Source organism: Phalacrocorax carbo, chromosome 22 (genome assembly GCF_963921805.1).
Source record: "Phalacrocorax carbo chromosome 22, bPhaCar2.1, whole genome shotgun sequence".
NCBI lineage: Eukaryota > Metazoa > Chordata > Aves > Suliformes > Phalacrocoracidae > Phalacrocorax > Phalacrocorax carbo.
In genome coordinates this window covers 6,533,201-6,549,205 of record NC_087534.1, presented here as the reverse complement: position 1 = coordinate 6,549,205, position 16,005 = coordinate 6,533,201, and the positions used below count along the sequence as shown (strand labels likewise).

The following is a 16,005-nucleotide window of genomic DNA, read 5'->3' as shown; positions in this document are numbered from 1 at the left end:
GAGACATTCACCCCCCGCCTGGCCGCGGCCCTGTGCCCCTGCTCTGGGGGTGCCTGCTCACGCAGGGGTGGGACGGGGTGAGCTCCAGGGGTCCCTTCTGACCCCCGCCAGTCTGTGAAACAGTAAAGGACTAAATTAGTCTCAAGTCTCCCTCCAGCCAGAGGAAATTACCTTGCTATCTTTTGTGGTAGTGACCCACTTTGTATCATCAGGAAAACTGAAATACTTATTTAAATGAGCAGGGGGAACACAAATAAAAGCTTGCTCTGTATATTCCACTTCATAAACACAGCTTGTTGCTGTGGTTTGTAAAACCATACTTATATGAAGTGTTTGTTTTCCTTATCTCAGTTAGGAGTGTACATTTGTGCAGCTATATACGAAGTGTGTCTGAACCTGGTGCCTCATGTCTGTGAATGTCCCTTTCCACCTCCTTAATGTCTAATTCTGTTACAATTAAGATTTGAGAATGTTTCGTGAGGTGCAGCACGCCTGTGTTGGCAGTACTGGTTTAAGGCATTCTTGTTCTTACAGCGGCCAGGGCGTGCTCGCGGGTGTGTTGCAAACTTCTCCCCTTGCCTCCTGGAGCCCTCTCAGCAGCCAGATCTGCGGACTGCTCTTTGCGAGGGCTCTGACCAATTTGCAATATGGAACTGCAAAAGATTGCTCTTCGTAAAGAGAGGCTTAGAGGGGGGCACGTGCTCTGGCCCCTGGGGCGTGTGGGGGGAAATACCTTTGCCTGGTGTTGCTGCTGAAGGCAAAGCCTTGTTGAAGCATGGCCTTACTCCGATGAATTCTGCTGCAGCTTCTGGTTCGGAAGTGTGTTGTAGATTTTTAAATGGTAGAAATGAAAAAAAAATCTCATTTTGTTACCACTGTTTGTATTTCATGAGAAAGCGAGTACCTCAGAGTATTAAAACCAAGACGGGAGGTTGAACTTAGCTACCTCTAGTAGCCTTCCTCAGGAAAACTAACTACAGAACCTGTATGCATGTTTGTTTCAGATTTTAGGATTGCTTTAAAAATGTTGCGATTACCTGTTGCTGTGACTGTACTTACCAGGCAGTTGCTGGGCTCCCTGTTCTCCTTTTCGGCACTAGTTTACAGATGCAGATTTCCTCTTAGGTTTGCATTATACTTGATTTTTTTTTTTTTTTTTGCTTAAGCTCTATCTTGCCTTTTACATTAAAGTAGAAATAAATTTCATAAGTTTAGAACTCACTATTGTTTTCTTGTGTATATCAGGAAAACTTAATAACATTTTGGAAACTCAAGAGATTGCGCAAGGAGTTAATGTTCTTGTAAACTAGATGTTCTTTCCTTGAAAAATACTCTTATTCTGCTCACTTCTTTCCTGTCTCCTTTCTGCAAGCTCATGCCCCTTCTCATCCTTCATTTGAGGTGTGACTGCAGAACAGATTGTGGCCCTCTACACTGTAAGGTATTGTCAGAGGAAATGAGAAGTGTTTAGTTGCAACTAAAATTTGTTTAATCGGTCCATATAGCTTTCTTCTTCAAAATTCATTGAAGTGGAACAAGGAGGAGAGTAGTTCTTTTTGCTGGGGTGGCAGCAGCAGGAGTGAAAAAGCTGGGTTTTAAGAAATACAGGAATGACAGGAGCTTAAACCAAATTGTAACACACCTGATGTGTGTTTATTTATAAATATTAGAGAGGACTGACTTAGCTTTCACCTCCTTAATGTCAGCCCCTGGTGCAGATAGAAGAACCGGTTAGTCTGTGTGTTTTGAAATAAGTTTTGCTGGTGGGATTCACTTGTCCTTACAGTTGTCTTGAGTTATTTTGGGGTTGCGTAAAAGGGGAGTGCAGTGCAAGTTTCCCTGCTTTTATTGTTCAGTTGAGGGAATCATGAGCAGTCCTACGCTGTGTTTACGATGCAGTGGTAAACCCTAAAGTCACCGACATGTTTCTAAAGAGTGAGTGATGTGCTGATACCTCATGAAGTTTCTTCTGCTGGTTGCAGAGAAGGTGCAGCTGGGGAAAATACTGTTTTCTACTCAGTGGTCTGAGAGTTAAAAGAACATGTTGAGTCTTGTTCTCTCAGTGGAAAAAGACAGTAAAAACCCAGAGGTGTCTTAGCACTTGGATTAAAATGTATTCTTCAAAGTTCAACCTTTCTGAGAGGTTTGGGTGGAAATGACTTGCTGCTGAAAAAGATTGAAACTAGAATGGGATACCCTGTAGAGAAAATAGAAAATTAAGTGATCTTGCTTGGACAGGCTGTGTGGAAGGTGTGGAGTCTGTAGGCATGGATGGTGTGCCAAATATTGAAGAACTGGGGAAACCAAGATTTTGGTGTTTCTGTGCTGAAAGGCTCTGATACTGAAAGCCGGTGTTTTGAACAAATGTTTGGCTGTAGGGGAAGTAAGTTTTTTCCTTCCTTGCACTAAAGGGAGACTGCTTTAACACAAGGAAGAAGTTCTTTACAATGAGGGTGGTGGGACTTGGAAGAGGTTGCCCAGAGAAGCTGTGGATGCCCCATCATTGGAAGTGTTCAAGGTCAGGTTGGATGGGGCTTTGAGCAACCTCAAAGATGCTCAAAAGGTTTCTGTGCTCATGGCGGGGAGTGGATTAGATGGTCTTTGAAGGTCCCTTCCAACGCAAACCATTCTGTGATTCGAAGCTCTGCATCTGTAATGAACACTGCAAAGCAGGGTGGGTACAAGTCCTTTGTGTCCCTGACAGGTTTTGCACAGGTATTTCGCTAGGGACAGCCCAGGTACTAGAGTCCCTGCGTCCAGGTGGGGTTGAAGGGCACATATCTTTGAAGGACTTTGGAGGACGCTGCATTGTGCTTGGGTGTAGATGGTGAACGAGCTCACCTCATCCTTAGTTTGAAAAAATACGAAAAAATCTGAAGGTTTTTTCTTTTGGATTAGTAGGAAGAACGCTGTTATGAGTTGGAAGAGGAGGTTAGGGTGGGGAAGTAAGTTATGCAAGCGTATACTTTCCGTAAAAGAAAAACAGCAATTTAATTGAGCAACATCCATCCCTAAATAAGTTTTGTTTAGCACTGTGGCAGCGAACAGCACACACACACACGGTGTCTTCAGCCTTGTAGGTGAACCCCAACTGGTTCAGAAGTGGCGACCTCTGTGCCGGAGCTCCTGGTGTGCCTGGCACAAGAGGAGCGCTACGGGCATGTGCCACCCTAAAATTTGACCTGTTATGTGTTAGTTTGAGCTGTTGATTCAACCTCTGTATGTGAGGATTGCTTTGTTTTACATTCCCGTGTGCTTGTACAGACGATATGCAGGTGTATGCATAAATGTTTCAGTTCAGCTGGAAAATGCCCTTGTGCCAGCTCTTGCTTGGGGCTTGCAGTGAGCCGAGGAGCTGGGAGCATTTTTCTGCTGCAGTAGAACTTGCACGTCTGTGTACAGCTTGAGGTTTGACTGAGAGCCCCTGAAGCAGCAGTGCTTCTGCTCCGAGGTCTGCTCAGACGCCGTGCTGGCCCTCCATCTTGTGCCTGTACAAGCTTCTTTTCCAAAGGGGTTGCATTTACTTATTTTCCCTTGTAGGCAACTGCCATGTTTAAGTCGTGGATTGATCTTACCTCTCTGTTGATCTTGGTGCAAAAGCAGGATTACTTTTAGTTAACAGCAACTTCGAGTATTCATTAAGTAGCTGAATGTAGTTGCTCTCATCTCTGGTGGGTTTTTGTGTGTTGTTTTTTGAGAATTTGGAAGGAATTCTGCTTTTCAGATGTGGGGTAAAATTGATGTTGCTTTCATTTTAATGCCTGTCTTCTGTGTAATCTGTCCAGTTATCCAAATCTGAACCTCAGGTTTAATCTCATACCTACAGACCTGCTTCATGATACGTTTATGAGTAAACAGATCTTCCTTAAGTTAAAAAGTAAATGGTGAGCGCCACTTTTCTCATTGTCTGTCTTAAACCAGAGTACACAGCAATCTGGGAGCTCTTAAATCATTTATGCTTACTTCATCTTTATCCAGCAGCCTATTTACTCTGTTATGCCATAGCCTTAAATTTGCACGTCTGCTGATGGAGTATAGAGTTATCAACACTTCTAATATATAGGAGACATCAACTAATCTGATGATTCTTGTTTGTACTGTGGTAATTTCAAACAGATGCAAGTACTTGTTAATCTTCCAGTTCCTTTAGTTTTATTCCAACTTCAGCAGGCAAGGCTCATTTATTTTGTTAATTTGCTGTGAATGCACTGTTGTTTCCTGTCTGAATTGCATACATCTCATTCAGCCTGAAGATTTAATTTGGAGATTGTATGCTTGACATCTAAGGCACTTAAGCAGGGCTCAAAATTCCCCGTGCCATATGTAGATACCATGCGGCAGGTGTTTCCTCGGTGAAGCTGGTATTTTCAAAATACATCTGCTAAATAGGGCACGCTGTTCTTTCTGCCATCTTACGAACTTCAGAACAATCTTCCTTGGATTCATTCAAGCCAAGGATGATTTTCTGTCTTGTTCTCGGTAAGAGTATAACCTTCTTTTCTTGTCATCTGGTAGGAACAACACATGCGTGGTAGGTGTGGTGGCCCAGAACTGTTCACTCTTATTAGTGTTTACAAATAACCTTCATAGCATGGAGAGTCCTCAGCAGTCATTAAATATGTGAGAAGTGAGAGCTCTTGGCACCTCTTGAGCTATTCTGTCCCTGCCAGCATCAGAACCTCAGTACTGAAGGCAAGGATTGGTGCTGGAAATGCTGGGTAGTTTCAGAGGTAACCTCACAGCTCAGGTGGAAGTCACGATAATGTCCTGATCAGAACAGGTGCTTTTTTTCTGCTAATATTTTTCCTGCAAGAGGCTGTCATGCCGAGAGGCTGGGGAATGTAAATTGTATGTGTGTGCTTACGTGTGTGGGGTTCATAAAGCATTTAAGAATGTAAGAGGATTGCTGAGATTGAATCATTATCTCAGTTGCTGTATGGCTTTCACCCGAGGAATATGTAAATATTTTGATTATAAAGCATGCATCCGTTTGTGTTTAATGATTGATTCATGTGTAGAAGGGAGACGCTTATGGTTTATGTTTGCATTTTATACTTATTTTAATCATGCTTTGTTTTTGTTTTTGTTTTGTTTTGTTTTTTTTAATTGCAGCAGCTGTTGCCGGGTAAAAAGTTTTGGGAATCTGATGATTCCAGCAAAGATGGACCAAAAGGGATATTTCTGGGAGATCAGTGGAGAGACAGTGCTTGGGGAACATCAGGTAGCTCAATTATTTACTTAATTTAGTTGGGGTTGAATACAGAAATGTGCAACTCATCTACTCAAAACTGCTGGCCAGTCTGGATGACACACAGCTTTTAAAAGGCTTTTAAAAACATCTGTTTTACATAATAGAAAACTAACAGAAAACTCCTCATTGCTTTGTGATAGAGTTAAAAGATATCCATAGTTATAAAAAGATTGTCTAATGTGAGCATGTGTACCCTTATGTTTATCTGCTCAAAAATTTTAGATTGCCATTAAAATTTCAACTTAAACTTTCTGGTGTATTTTCTGCCTTGGGACGATTACTTGAAGTTTGAACAAAGATATTAATGACCAAGATTAGTGTTTAAAAAAAAAAACACACACAAGAAAGAAAACCCAAACCCAGCCCCACAATTTTTAAAGTACTAAACCAGCCAACCAAAGCCCAACAACATTCCATTTAAAAAAGAGGAAAAAAGTGATGTTTTGAATTAGTAGCATTGAGGTTTATCTGCCAAGAATTTTGTTCTTAAGTCAGCGACTGTCCTTTATTTTGAATTTAAGGAGAGCGTGTTCAGGTTGGTTTTAGTTAAATGGCAAAAAATCACGTGTGTGCTGAATTTGAAATGCTAACCTTTCACTTTTTATTTCCTGTGCTCTCTATATGTAATGAATATGCTCCTTAAAGACTGCTGAGTGTCTCGTGCAGTTTCCAAACAACTGCACAGAACCACAGCTCCAGGGGAGACGTGATTTAGAGGAACTTCACCGCTGTGTGGGGTTTTTCCCCCTGCTGAAAATAGCCATTATTAGAGTGAAGGTATTGGGATAGCAATACATGGGCATTTTTTTATTATTTAAATTTCAAAATGGCTGGGAAAAGGGGATAAAGCTTCTCAAAATCTGATCAGCTAAATATTGCAGTCTGGCTGGGTACCAGGGAGATTTTGGGGAGCTGCTGCCTCCAGCCGTCTGACCTGCCTGTCTGCAGAGGATCTCTGTAGCCGCGCCTGCATCCAGCCCTCAACAACGGTTTGTGCCTGGCTGTGTTAACATAAACTGAAGTTGAGGGTGGATGAAAGGGCTGAGCCAGACTCTGAACAGCAACAGCTGAGGAAACTTTCTCCTTTGCTGCCTCTGTTGTTGGGCTGGTTACATCCACCAGACAGGCAGGGTAGACATCTGGGGGAGGTAACTCCTACGCTGGTTGATCACAGATCTCCATGAGTCAAAGCCTTTCGTCTCATCTCTTCCTTTGTTTTATTCTCAATTAATCCTGTGTACCTCAGAGCTTTTATTCCTGAGCCATGGCCTGCACTGCTGTCTGTGAGTCAGGGAAGTCATAGTTTCCCCTTTTGCTCATCTAAAATGAAGAAAAAAGCCATGGTCTGAGCAGTTGCTCAAGGTCGCTGCCCCACAGCAAGGAGCACGACTTGGAGGAGGAGTGTGGAAATGTCTTGGCCAGAAGACATGTGTTCCATGACCAACGGAACTAATGAAGCCTGGTTTTCTGTAAGATGCCCTTCAATCCACCCGTTTTCCTTTCTGTCTGTGTTTCCACAGTATGCACTGCAGTCCTCCCGTATGGCTTTCGTTCTTCACTATTCTTCCTTGAAGTTGTAGTTTTAAAGTATTTGAAGCTAGTACCACTAAAAAAAGCAGTCCTGTCTGATGCAGGCCACTCCTTTCTTCCTCTTCTGGTGGTACAAGTAGTTATGCAGCAGTGCAATGAAACCTGCTGGGGAATTGCTCTGGGTTAAAGCTAGCTTTTATCTTTTCTTTGTTAACTTTATCCCAGAAAAGTCTCCCTGGTCCACTTCACTTTGTGGCCCCATAGATTCTTGTGCTGGCTTGAGGGAGAAGGCAGGAAAGCATAGCTGGGAGCAACGATAGAATAGAATTACTTCTTTTGACAATTTATGCCTGCTTTATAAGGAAACTACAGTACCAATATCATCACATGTCCCTTCCACCATCCCCTGGCACTACTGTCTGCTGCCTGTTGCACCTGACTCGCTGACTATTGCCAGCCTGAGCAGGCAGGAGCAGAGTACTTCGTGCCTTCCCTCGCTGGGGATGTAAGGTCATCTGCTGCTGCCCAGCCAGAGATTTTTGCAGAGCTCTTAAGGACTTGGAGACAGCTGTCCTTAGTCTGTTCTGGTTGGATCTCGAACCCTCATGCTGCAGAGGGGGTAAAGGGATGGAGCGGATGCAGGAGGACAGGGGATGAGGAGGAAGAAACAAAGTTCTCAAACTCTTTTCTTGAGGAAATAGCAGCTAAGAGAAACTCCGATCATTAAATGAATATGGCAGGTCATATGGCCAAGAAAACAAATGTAGGCTGGCGTAACAGTAGGATATTTTAAATGACAAATCAAATGATTGTTTTTTCATGGTACTAATGCAAGAGTTTTACTCAAACTAAAAATTAGAACTTTGGTTTTTTAATTGCAACCTTTACTTAGAGACTTAAAATTCTGAAATTTTGTTATTTTAGACTTCAAATGTAGTTATCGCTTGTAGGTTTACAGGTTCTAGTACTTAAAAACTGAGAAAGCCATCCTGCTTTTTCTAATGGACATTGTTAGAGTCAAAAAGTTGGCACTTCTTAGTACAATTAAGACACTAGAGAGTACGTATTTAATGACTTGCCTCCTTTGAATAGTTGGATCTACTTATAAGAATTACACATGTTTTTGTTCCAGATCACTCTGTTTCCCAACCAATTATGGTTCAGAGAAGACCTGGTCAGGGCTTTCATGTGAATAGTGAAGTCAACTCAGTGCTTTCACCACGGTCAGAGAGTGGAGGACTTGGAGTTAGCATGGTGGAGTATGTGTTGAGCTCATCTCCTGGAGATTCCTGCCTAAGGAAAGGAGGATTTGTAAGTGTGCCTGATTCTGACATTTGAGTTCCCATTATGTTATTTTCTCCATTTGCTGCTTGGTTTGTTTGTTTGTTAATCCATTCCTAAAGGCAGATGTTTCTTCTTTCTTTTGTTTGCTCTTAGTCTAGCTTGCTTTCTTAAAATGGGTCGGCTAGCAGTTTAACCGTTGTTCTTGACTGAGGGGATGCGGTATGGGAGATGGGTGTACAGGATGTGAAGGTTGCTGTCATTCCCTGGTTCTTCGAATAAGCACACCAGCAGTAACGCCCCATCTAAGCTTGTTGTTGGAAAAGTATGCAAATATACCTGTGGTTTTTGAATGAGCGTGTGGCTGCTTTGTTGCTGGCTAAGAACAAAAAGCTCCATGTAATGATGCTAGAAACATAATGTAGCTACAAAAGCCACTCCAGCTGGGGAATGCTTTCAAGGGCATATCGTTTCCTAAGGAGAAATGGCATTAGTCACTGTGCTTCGTGGGGTGGGGAAGGGAGCACAGTTGCTGCTGCCTTGAATCTAAGGATGTGGTGAGAGGCGTAATCAAGCCCCATCCCTGTAGCGGGGGAAAAGAGGCTGCATCTCAGTTCTGCCTCATGAGCCAAGTGCTAGATCAGGAATTGTTGAAAAACATGAAAGTGGTGTAGGTTTGTTACTGTTAGACTGCTGTGCTCATCTCTTCAGGGAGCTGATTTGTGGTTTCCCTCATCCATCCTATTATTTTTGTCCCTCATCAGTGGGCACCTGATAACCTTGTTGAACCCTCAGCCTAAGAAAGATGATTTTTGAGACATGAATGATCAGTGGAAGGAGCCAATTTCTCATTGGAATTGGGGGGTTAGAGAGGTGTCTGCTTGGCAGCATTGGTAGTCAGGCTGCCAGATCTGAAATGAGGGATTTCACTGGTGACGATAACATTGCGTGGGTGAGAATTGGGCTCCAAATTTCTATTTACAATTGGCATTTCCAAGCCTGCTCTTTAATATCAAGAAAGCACAATTTTGTTTTCTTTGAGAAGAAGCATCAGAAGATGATCGCTTTTAAAACAATCGTTTTTTCTAAATATGGGGGAGAAAATCCCCCCGATTAGAGAGAATGGAAAAATGATTAAGTTGATACAGGGTTCAAATGCTCTGTTCTGTACAGAGTACTTTTCCCTCAAATGAAGTTGAAGACAGGGTTTGAATGTCTGTCTTTGGCAGCACCAAAGCTGTCTCTGATAAATATGTTTATATGCCCCTTGCTGGTTTTTATCATAAATTATGTTGTTTTTCCTCTCCCTTTTGTTGTTCAAAACTATGCCCCTGGCATAATCACCCTTTATTCTTCTCCCAAGTGAAATAAAATGCAGACATTAAGGGCAGAAATGCTGCTGATGTAATACGACTCATAAAATGCTCAACAGAACAGAAAGTGTTTCCTCCCCCCCTTTTTTCGTTCCACCACACCCCCCACCCCCCCAGCGTGCTTTAGGATCATATGAACCAATCCTTGAGCTAGTGATTGACTTGAGAGCTCTTCAATGAGTTGTACCTTGGAATTCGCTGTGCAAATCACAGTAATGCCCCCAAAACTGAGGTGATCCTGTTCTGCTCAAATACATGCACTTGCCCAGTGAATTACTGTGTCTTTGACACCGAGACAGTGACTTTTGGGGAGATGCTAATTTGGTTTATACCCCTTCAGTACATGTGTTGTATTTAAAAGTTCCTGAATTAATTTTGAAGTCCCTAAGTCCCATCTAGAAAGAGGATTTGGATACGTATTCTTTAAAATTATTTGGGGGTGGGATTTTTAGAGCCAATAGAAGCAGACCCTGAATTGCTAAATGGGAGAAACTAAATAGATGGATAAAACCTCTCTTGGAAGAGTGAAAACTAGTTCCCATATTTCTTTGATTATGATTGACTGTTTTGCCTTTTTACATTTATTTTTTTTAATTATTATTTGTAAGAACTAATGTTTGCAAGTGACTTACTTTATTGTGACATGTTTCTTTGATTTGTTACCATCTCGGAATAAAAGCAAAATTGATCTGAAAACGAAGCTTATTAAAATAATGTCTCTTTTGCCTAGGGGCCAAGGGATGCAGAGAATGATGAGAATGACAAAGGGGATAAGAAAAATAAGGGCACATTTGATGGCGATAAATTAGGAGATCTGAAGGAGGAGGGGGATGTGATGGATAAAACAAATGGTTTGCCTGTGCAGAATGGAATCGACGCAGATGTCAAAGACTTCAGGTACGTGCACCGTTAGCTAATAATTAATCAGTGTCACACTTAACATGTTTTGAAACATTTTTCAAGCTGTAGTGGAAAAGCCTTTGACTCATTGAAACTGTGTCATGAGGACATTATAATGTGCACAGGGAAGCACTGTGAGAAGGTGGAGGATAACATCTGATAGCCCTAGTCTGTGCAGACCTAGTTCTGTATGTTGTAATCTTATTTTCACACCTGTTTTTAATTACTCTTTGTGGGATTCCTATGGAAATACCTACTGAAGATGTTGACTCTGCTTATATACTAGGCTAAATTATACTGGGGGTTTTGGACTTCTTCCTTGTAGCTCTCAAGAGATTAAAACCTTCTGAAATTATGGCTGTTGATATAATGAATGCATTTGTATTGGCTGCTAGCTTATTTGCTGCTAGCTTACCCGCTTGCCGTGCCTCCTCTTGACATGTAGGGAAACCGTAAAAGCAAAAGCAGTGTGCTGCGAGGCGCATGCTGCTGGGCCTTGCGTTGAGATGAGCCATTTCTCGCTTGAGTCCAATGCTTATGTTGGGTAACTGGGAAACCATGGCAGCTCCTTGAGAAAGGTTTCAAGTGCAATACAGTGCCAGAGTATCACATGGTTAATAATCATGAGTAGGTTTATGACAAAAATTACTTTGGTATTGCTGAAATCCTGTCTTGTTATTACTGACCCTCTCAATTGAGGAGGGAAAAAAAAACCACATGAATTTTTTTATGCTTCTGCTGTAACAGGTCTTTGAGTCAGAGGGACTGGGAGTTTTGTGGGTGCCTCTTTTTGGTGTTTTTTTATATACATAAATTGTTCAGTAGAATTCACTTAGGGAACTATTTCAGACCTTCCTTTTATTTTTTTTTCCCTTTATCACAACGTCTGCAAGCAGTTCTGGTGAGTACTAGTGTCTGTTGCTGTTAATCAGTGCTGTGTGACATAGCATTAAATGGACGTGCTTAGTGATGAGTGTCTTTCCTTTCTGCACAGCCGTACACCTGGTAATTGCCAGAACTCTGCTAGTGAAGTAGATCTTTTGGGTCCAAACCAGAATGGATCAGAGGGCTTAGCCCAGCTGGCGAGTACTAATGGTGCCAAGCCAGTGGAGGATTTCTCCAACATCGAGTCCCAGAGCGTCCCTCTGGATCCCATGGAGCATGTTGGCATGGAGCCTCTTCAGTTTGATTATTCTGGCACTCAAGTACCTGTGGACTCAGCCGCAGCCACCGTGGGGCTCTTCGATTACAATTCCCAACAGCAGGTAAAGTGTTGGCCGTTGATCCTACGCTACCGCTCCAGTTCCTCCAGGAGAGTCGTCGTGGGGTTAGCATGAGCTCAGCCTCTTGTCCTGGGGAGAGGGACGGAGGAAGGTCGGAATGGGTTTCATCGTCCCTGTGCCATCAGTAGTGCTGCGTGTGTCCTCCTAGGGAGCTCGATGCAGGAGATCTACTTAAGTTGGCCACCTGTACAGCAGTCTTAAGGACCTGTGATAAACAGCAGTTATCAATGGTGCGTTTCCGTATATTAATCACTTTTAGTTTTGAGTAAGTTTGTTTTGGAGAAGAGCTTTAAACTAGCAAAAACTGCTAAAAAGAAAAAACCAAACAACAACAAAAAGAAAACCAAAAAAACACACCCCAACAACCTACTCTTGAGCCCTTAAAGTGACTTGAAGGTCAAATGACTATTCAGCCTCGGTGTTGCAGCCCTGCTTTGGGATCTCTGTGGTACTGACCCAGAGCAGGCTGAAGGAATAATGAGTTAAAACTGGCTGGCTCATACTTGAGCATGGTTTAAAACCTGAAGTCAGAGTCCAACACTACAAAACTTTATCTCAGCCCAGCGGGTTTGTTTGACCTTTTCTCCCACACAAGCGGCCCAAGCTTCTCATCCCAGACAAGTAACGTGAGTTCTCGCTTTGCTGTTGGCTTCTATTGAATGCTGGGCCAAGATCCAACGATCGACTCGTAATCCACTCCTGTCCTGCTAGTTTGGGTAACGATAGTAAACTTTTATTGCCTTCCTTTTGTAACTATGATATCCCTCAAAGAAGAATAAAATCCTTTGTTGTAGCTGATTGTGCGAGTATATAACTAGCCCCGGGTATCCTGAAATATCTGATCTTTTTTAGCAAAATAGCCTGTTGGCACTCTCTGTTGAGGAAAAGCTGTTGCCAAGTTTGTGCTAAAGGCCCACCTTCAGAGAGTTATCATAGTCTCAAAAGCAATGAAAAGATCTGTGTTATAGCTTATTTGGTTGTTTTATTATATGGCATGTTTGGGAGGTTAATGGAAAATTTTTTAATAATTAAACTAAATAGCTGCTGTGTAGTTCAAAAAAGGGAAAAAAGCTCGTTTCAATTCTTTGTCTTACTCTAGTGTAGGACCTCGAATGCAAGAATTACACACGTTTCATTGTTTGAAAGTATATTTTTTAAAACAGTATATTGGAGCTAAATCATTGAACTGCTTTTGAAAGAACAATTAGGTATAGGAAAATAATTGCAGGTATGTGAAGTCTGTTAGTGTATTTTATTTAAATTAAGGCTTATTTACAAGTTCAAGTAGTTTTTATTTGTTTCTCCCAGCCTTTAGAAATAGGATTTTAAATTTGTCTTGTTTTGTACCTAGCTAGTGGAAATAAAAAGTCTCGAAGTAAGGCCGACCTGGAAAGAGTGCTGATTTCAGAAGAGATTGCGGTACGGTGCTCTGGCTCCAGCTGGCCCTCTAGACAGCCCTGGGTTTTCTTCTTTGCATAAAGTGGATGGGTAATATCCACATAGAGCTAATGTCATCACCATGTAATTGTGCTTAAAACTTTCAGCTGGGTTGCCTGCAAAGCTGCAGTTCTCTCTGTCTCTTTTAACTGTGAGTTTTGGAGGGGAGCAGGAGGTCCGGGTGTTGGGAGCACAGCTGCCTGCCCACCCCGTCGCTCTGGCATGCTTAGCTCCCACCCAGGTCATGCTGAGAATAAGCAGGCTAGGCTGTTTAATAAGGACTGTTATTTTAGTTTCAGCTTTGTTGCAATAGCTACTTACACCTCCAGTAGACGCGAATGGCAGGCTTTTGTAAGTGTAAGTGCTGTATTAAAGATAAGGATTCACTCCGCTGCTAAATGCGACCTCTCAGTGCACGTTCGTGCAAATGCAGAGTGTCTTGGCTCAGAGTTGTACCCATTTTCTTAATCTTTGATATCCAGTGTTTCTTGGTACTTGCTGTGTGTCAGTTATCACCTGTATGAAAGAAATCAGTCTTTGGCAGTGTAGTCTTTTCCATTTGGTTGTCAGAAGGAAATATGTCCTGAACAAAAGGACCTTGTCTGTAAAAGTGTCTTTCTTGGCCCGTTGGGAAGCGTCATATACTTTGAAGGGATTACAAGCAAGTACAGCTAAAAGCAATATTAAGAAGGGAAGGTCTTAACCACGTGTAATCTGATTAGAGATGTCAGATGTTTATTTTGCAGAAGAAACTGGCTTACAGAAACCTAATCTTGCAGTGTTCCCATAACTATAATACAGACTGTGACGTTCTGGTTTCTTGGAATTCCCTCGATGAACTCCCCTGCGTGTTGTAAATGATACTTGAGTTGTGCTCACGTGTGAGAGAGGAAAGCAGCCTCGCTTCTTGAAATGTCGGGTGATTCTACTGAACTCGTCTGAAACTGTGTCAGTAGCTGCTAGGGTTTCACTCTGAGATTTCTAATAGGCTAAAATGCTCCGTGCATACTCTTTCATAAACTTCAGCTTCACTTTGTAGATTCTAGTTAGTATTCCTGTTAGAGGTTTCTTTTCCTTTTCCCACTTACTGGAGACCACAATTTATTACTGCTACCTAGTTTTTTTTGGAATATAGGTCTTTGCTGTCAGCAGATGGAGACAGTGCATTGAGGCTTTAATAACCCCTCCTAAAATATGTAGAGTCGATGATTCCCAGAGCTCATGTGGTGTAGGGGTTTACCTGGCAAAGTGAAGCCTGAAATTGTGGTTGTTTTTGTTTGGCTCCACTCCCCTGTCTATTCTGCAGGCAGTATGAAGTCTGCAGCTGCAAGAAGTTTTAGCTGTTCACATTGAGTTTCTTCCAGGTAAGCTGAGTCTAGAGTCTGGGTTTGCAGGCTTGCAGAAACTGCGATTAAAAGCAGGCAGAGGGAGAGGTCACTGATTTGAGTCACTGCCCGAGTGTGTGGCTTTAGATACCAACATTTATCTGACCTTTCTTTGGAAGGGAAACTCCATACGCATTGGAGAGGAGGCCTGCTGAAGGAGTCCAGCCCTTCCTCATGCTTGCAACACAGCGTGAATGCAGAATGTTTGCCTGTGGTTTTAAAGAAGCTCAAGCATATTGGCTGAGGAAGTAAGCATTGCTAAGTTGGAGCTAAGTCTTTAGGTTTCTTTGACTTGAGGATGCACACCTACTCTTGGTGATTTTCTTGAGCAGATGAGAGGACTCTGCCCAGCTGCTCTGTTTCTTACTCCTCCCATGTGTAATACCAGTAATTTTAAGTAAAGGAGCATCTTTTCAATCTCCTTCAAGTCTTTAGGTAAACTCTAGCAGCTGTTGACAGCAGCCCTTTACAGAGCATTTTGGGTACTGTGGCTTGATTTCAGCAAAAGAAAAATGCACAGAGCTAGTGTGGGTACTTGTATGTCTGAAAGTCAAATTTAGCAGTCATCAGCTGTGCTCACACGTGGGGGGGGAGAGCAGGCAGACAACAAAAAAACCCAGCAGCAGCAGGTGAAATATTCATGCTTTGAGTAGCTGTGGGGTTTGTTTTCTCTTTCTGCTAGTACTTCTAATTTAAAAAGGGATCATTGAGATGCATTTGGGAGGTGTGGAAGTCATCACACATGTAAACTGAGTAAAACAAAAAGCAATTTTGGGGAAGATAAGTGTTAAGACAGGCAACTGATAATCTAGCCTGTTCCTCCACCGTTCACCTTGGTGGAATACACATTAGCAGACTGGAAAAATGGATCTCAGGAATGCAAAATAATGTGAAAATTAAAGGTTTTGATGAAATCTCAGCTGAAGAAAGCTAAAATATTGGATAGCTGAACTCAATACAGAAGTAGGCCACAAAACCCAGGATGTCTGTTCTAGGTGTATCTCTACCCAGCACTGAAGCAGTCTAGGGGATATAGATTCCCCCCACCCCCCACCTGCTGATGCTGATCAGCAAACGAGATGTTGCTGGAAACTACTACAGAGCCAGTATCCCTCATTCCATTTTCTGTAGGTCACATTGTCCATGATGTCCTTGCCTTTTGTAACTAAAAGATGTCAGTAGAGCGTTTGATCCAGCTACTAATGACAGATGGTATATTAACGAAGATTACACCCCTTGTAAGTGCTCAGCTTTGTGTAAATAGGATGTACTGTTGAATGACACGTTTAAAGAAGAAAAAAAAGGTGTGTTCTGCATGAAGACTGCTAAGAATGTTTTATGGCCCTCCTGATGTTAGGCTCAGGGAGGTGATAAAATAACTGTGGACTCGCCATGTTTCTCCATAAGCAGCATCACGGTACCCCTTGGATGTATGGAGGGGCCCCAGCGTGAGCAATCTTTGGGGAAAACAGCTCTGAGTAGGGTTTTGGCACACACAGGATCAGTTCTGCATCCCCCAAGTACTGAGTTCCACATCTTAAATCTAATACTGATCCCATACATGT

The 16,005-nt window shown here is 42.4% G+C and overlaps 1 protein-coding gene across 9 annotated transcripts in view; it reads left to right on the top strand.

Moving 5' to 3' along the window:
- Positions 1-16,005, top strand: part of PUM1 (pumilio RNA binding family member 1) — a 77,274-nt gene that overhangs the window by 25,497 nt on the left and 35,772 nt on the right. For 6 of the 9 annotated variants that reach the window (XM_064471403.1, XM_064471401.1, XM_064471406.1 and 3 more), the window contains 4 exons: positions 5,113-5,221; positions 7,914-8,092; positions 10,166-10,332; positions 11,330-11,600. In XM_064471403.1, coding sequence (XP_064327473.1) covers positions 5,113-5,221; positions 7,914-8,092; positions 10,166-10,332; positions 11,330-11,600 — 726 coding nt within the window. The remainder of the gene's footprint in view (positions 1-5,112; positions 5,222-7,913; positions 8,093-10,165; positions 10,333-11,329; positions 11,601-16,005) is intronic. The other 3 variants (XM_064471410.1, XM_064471402.1, XM_064471409.1) reach the window with 1 other exon arrangement.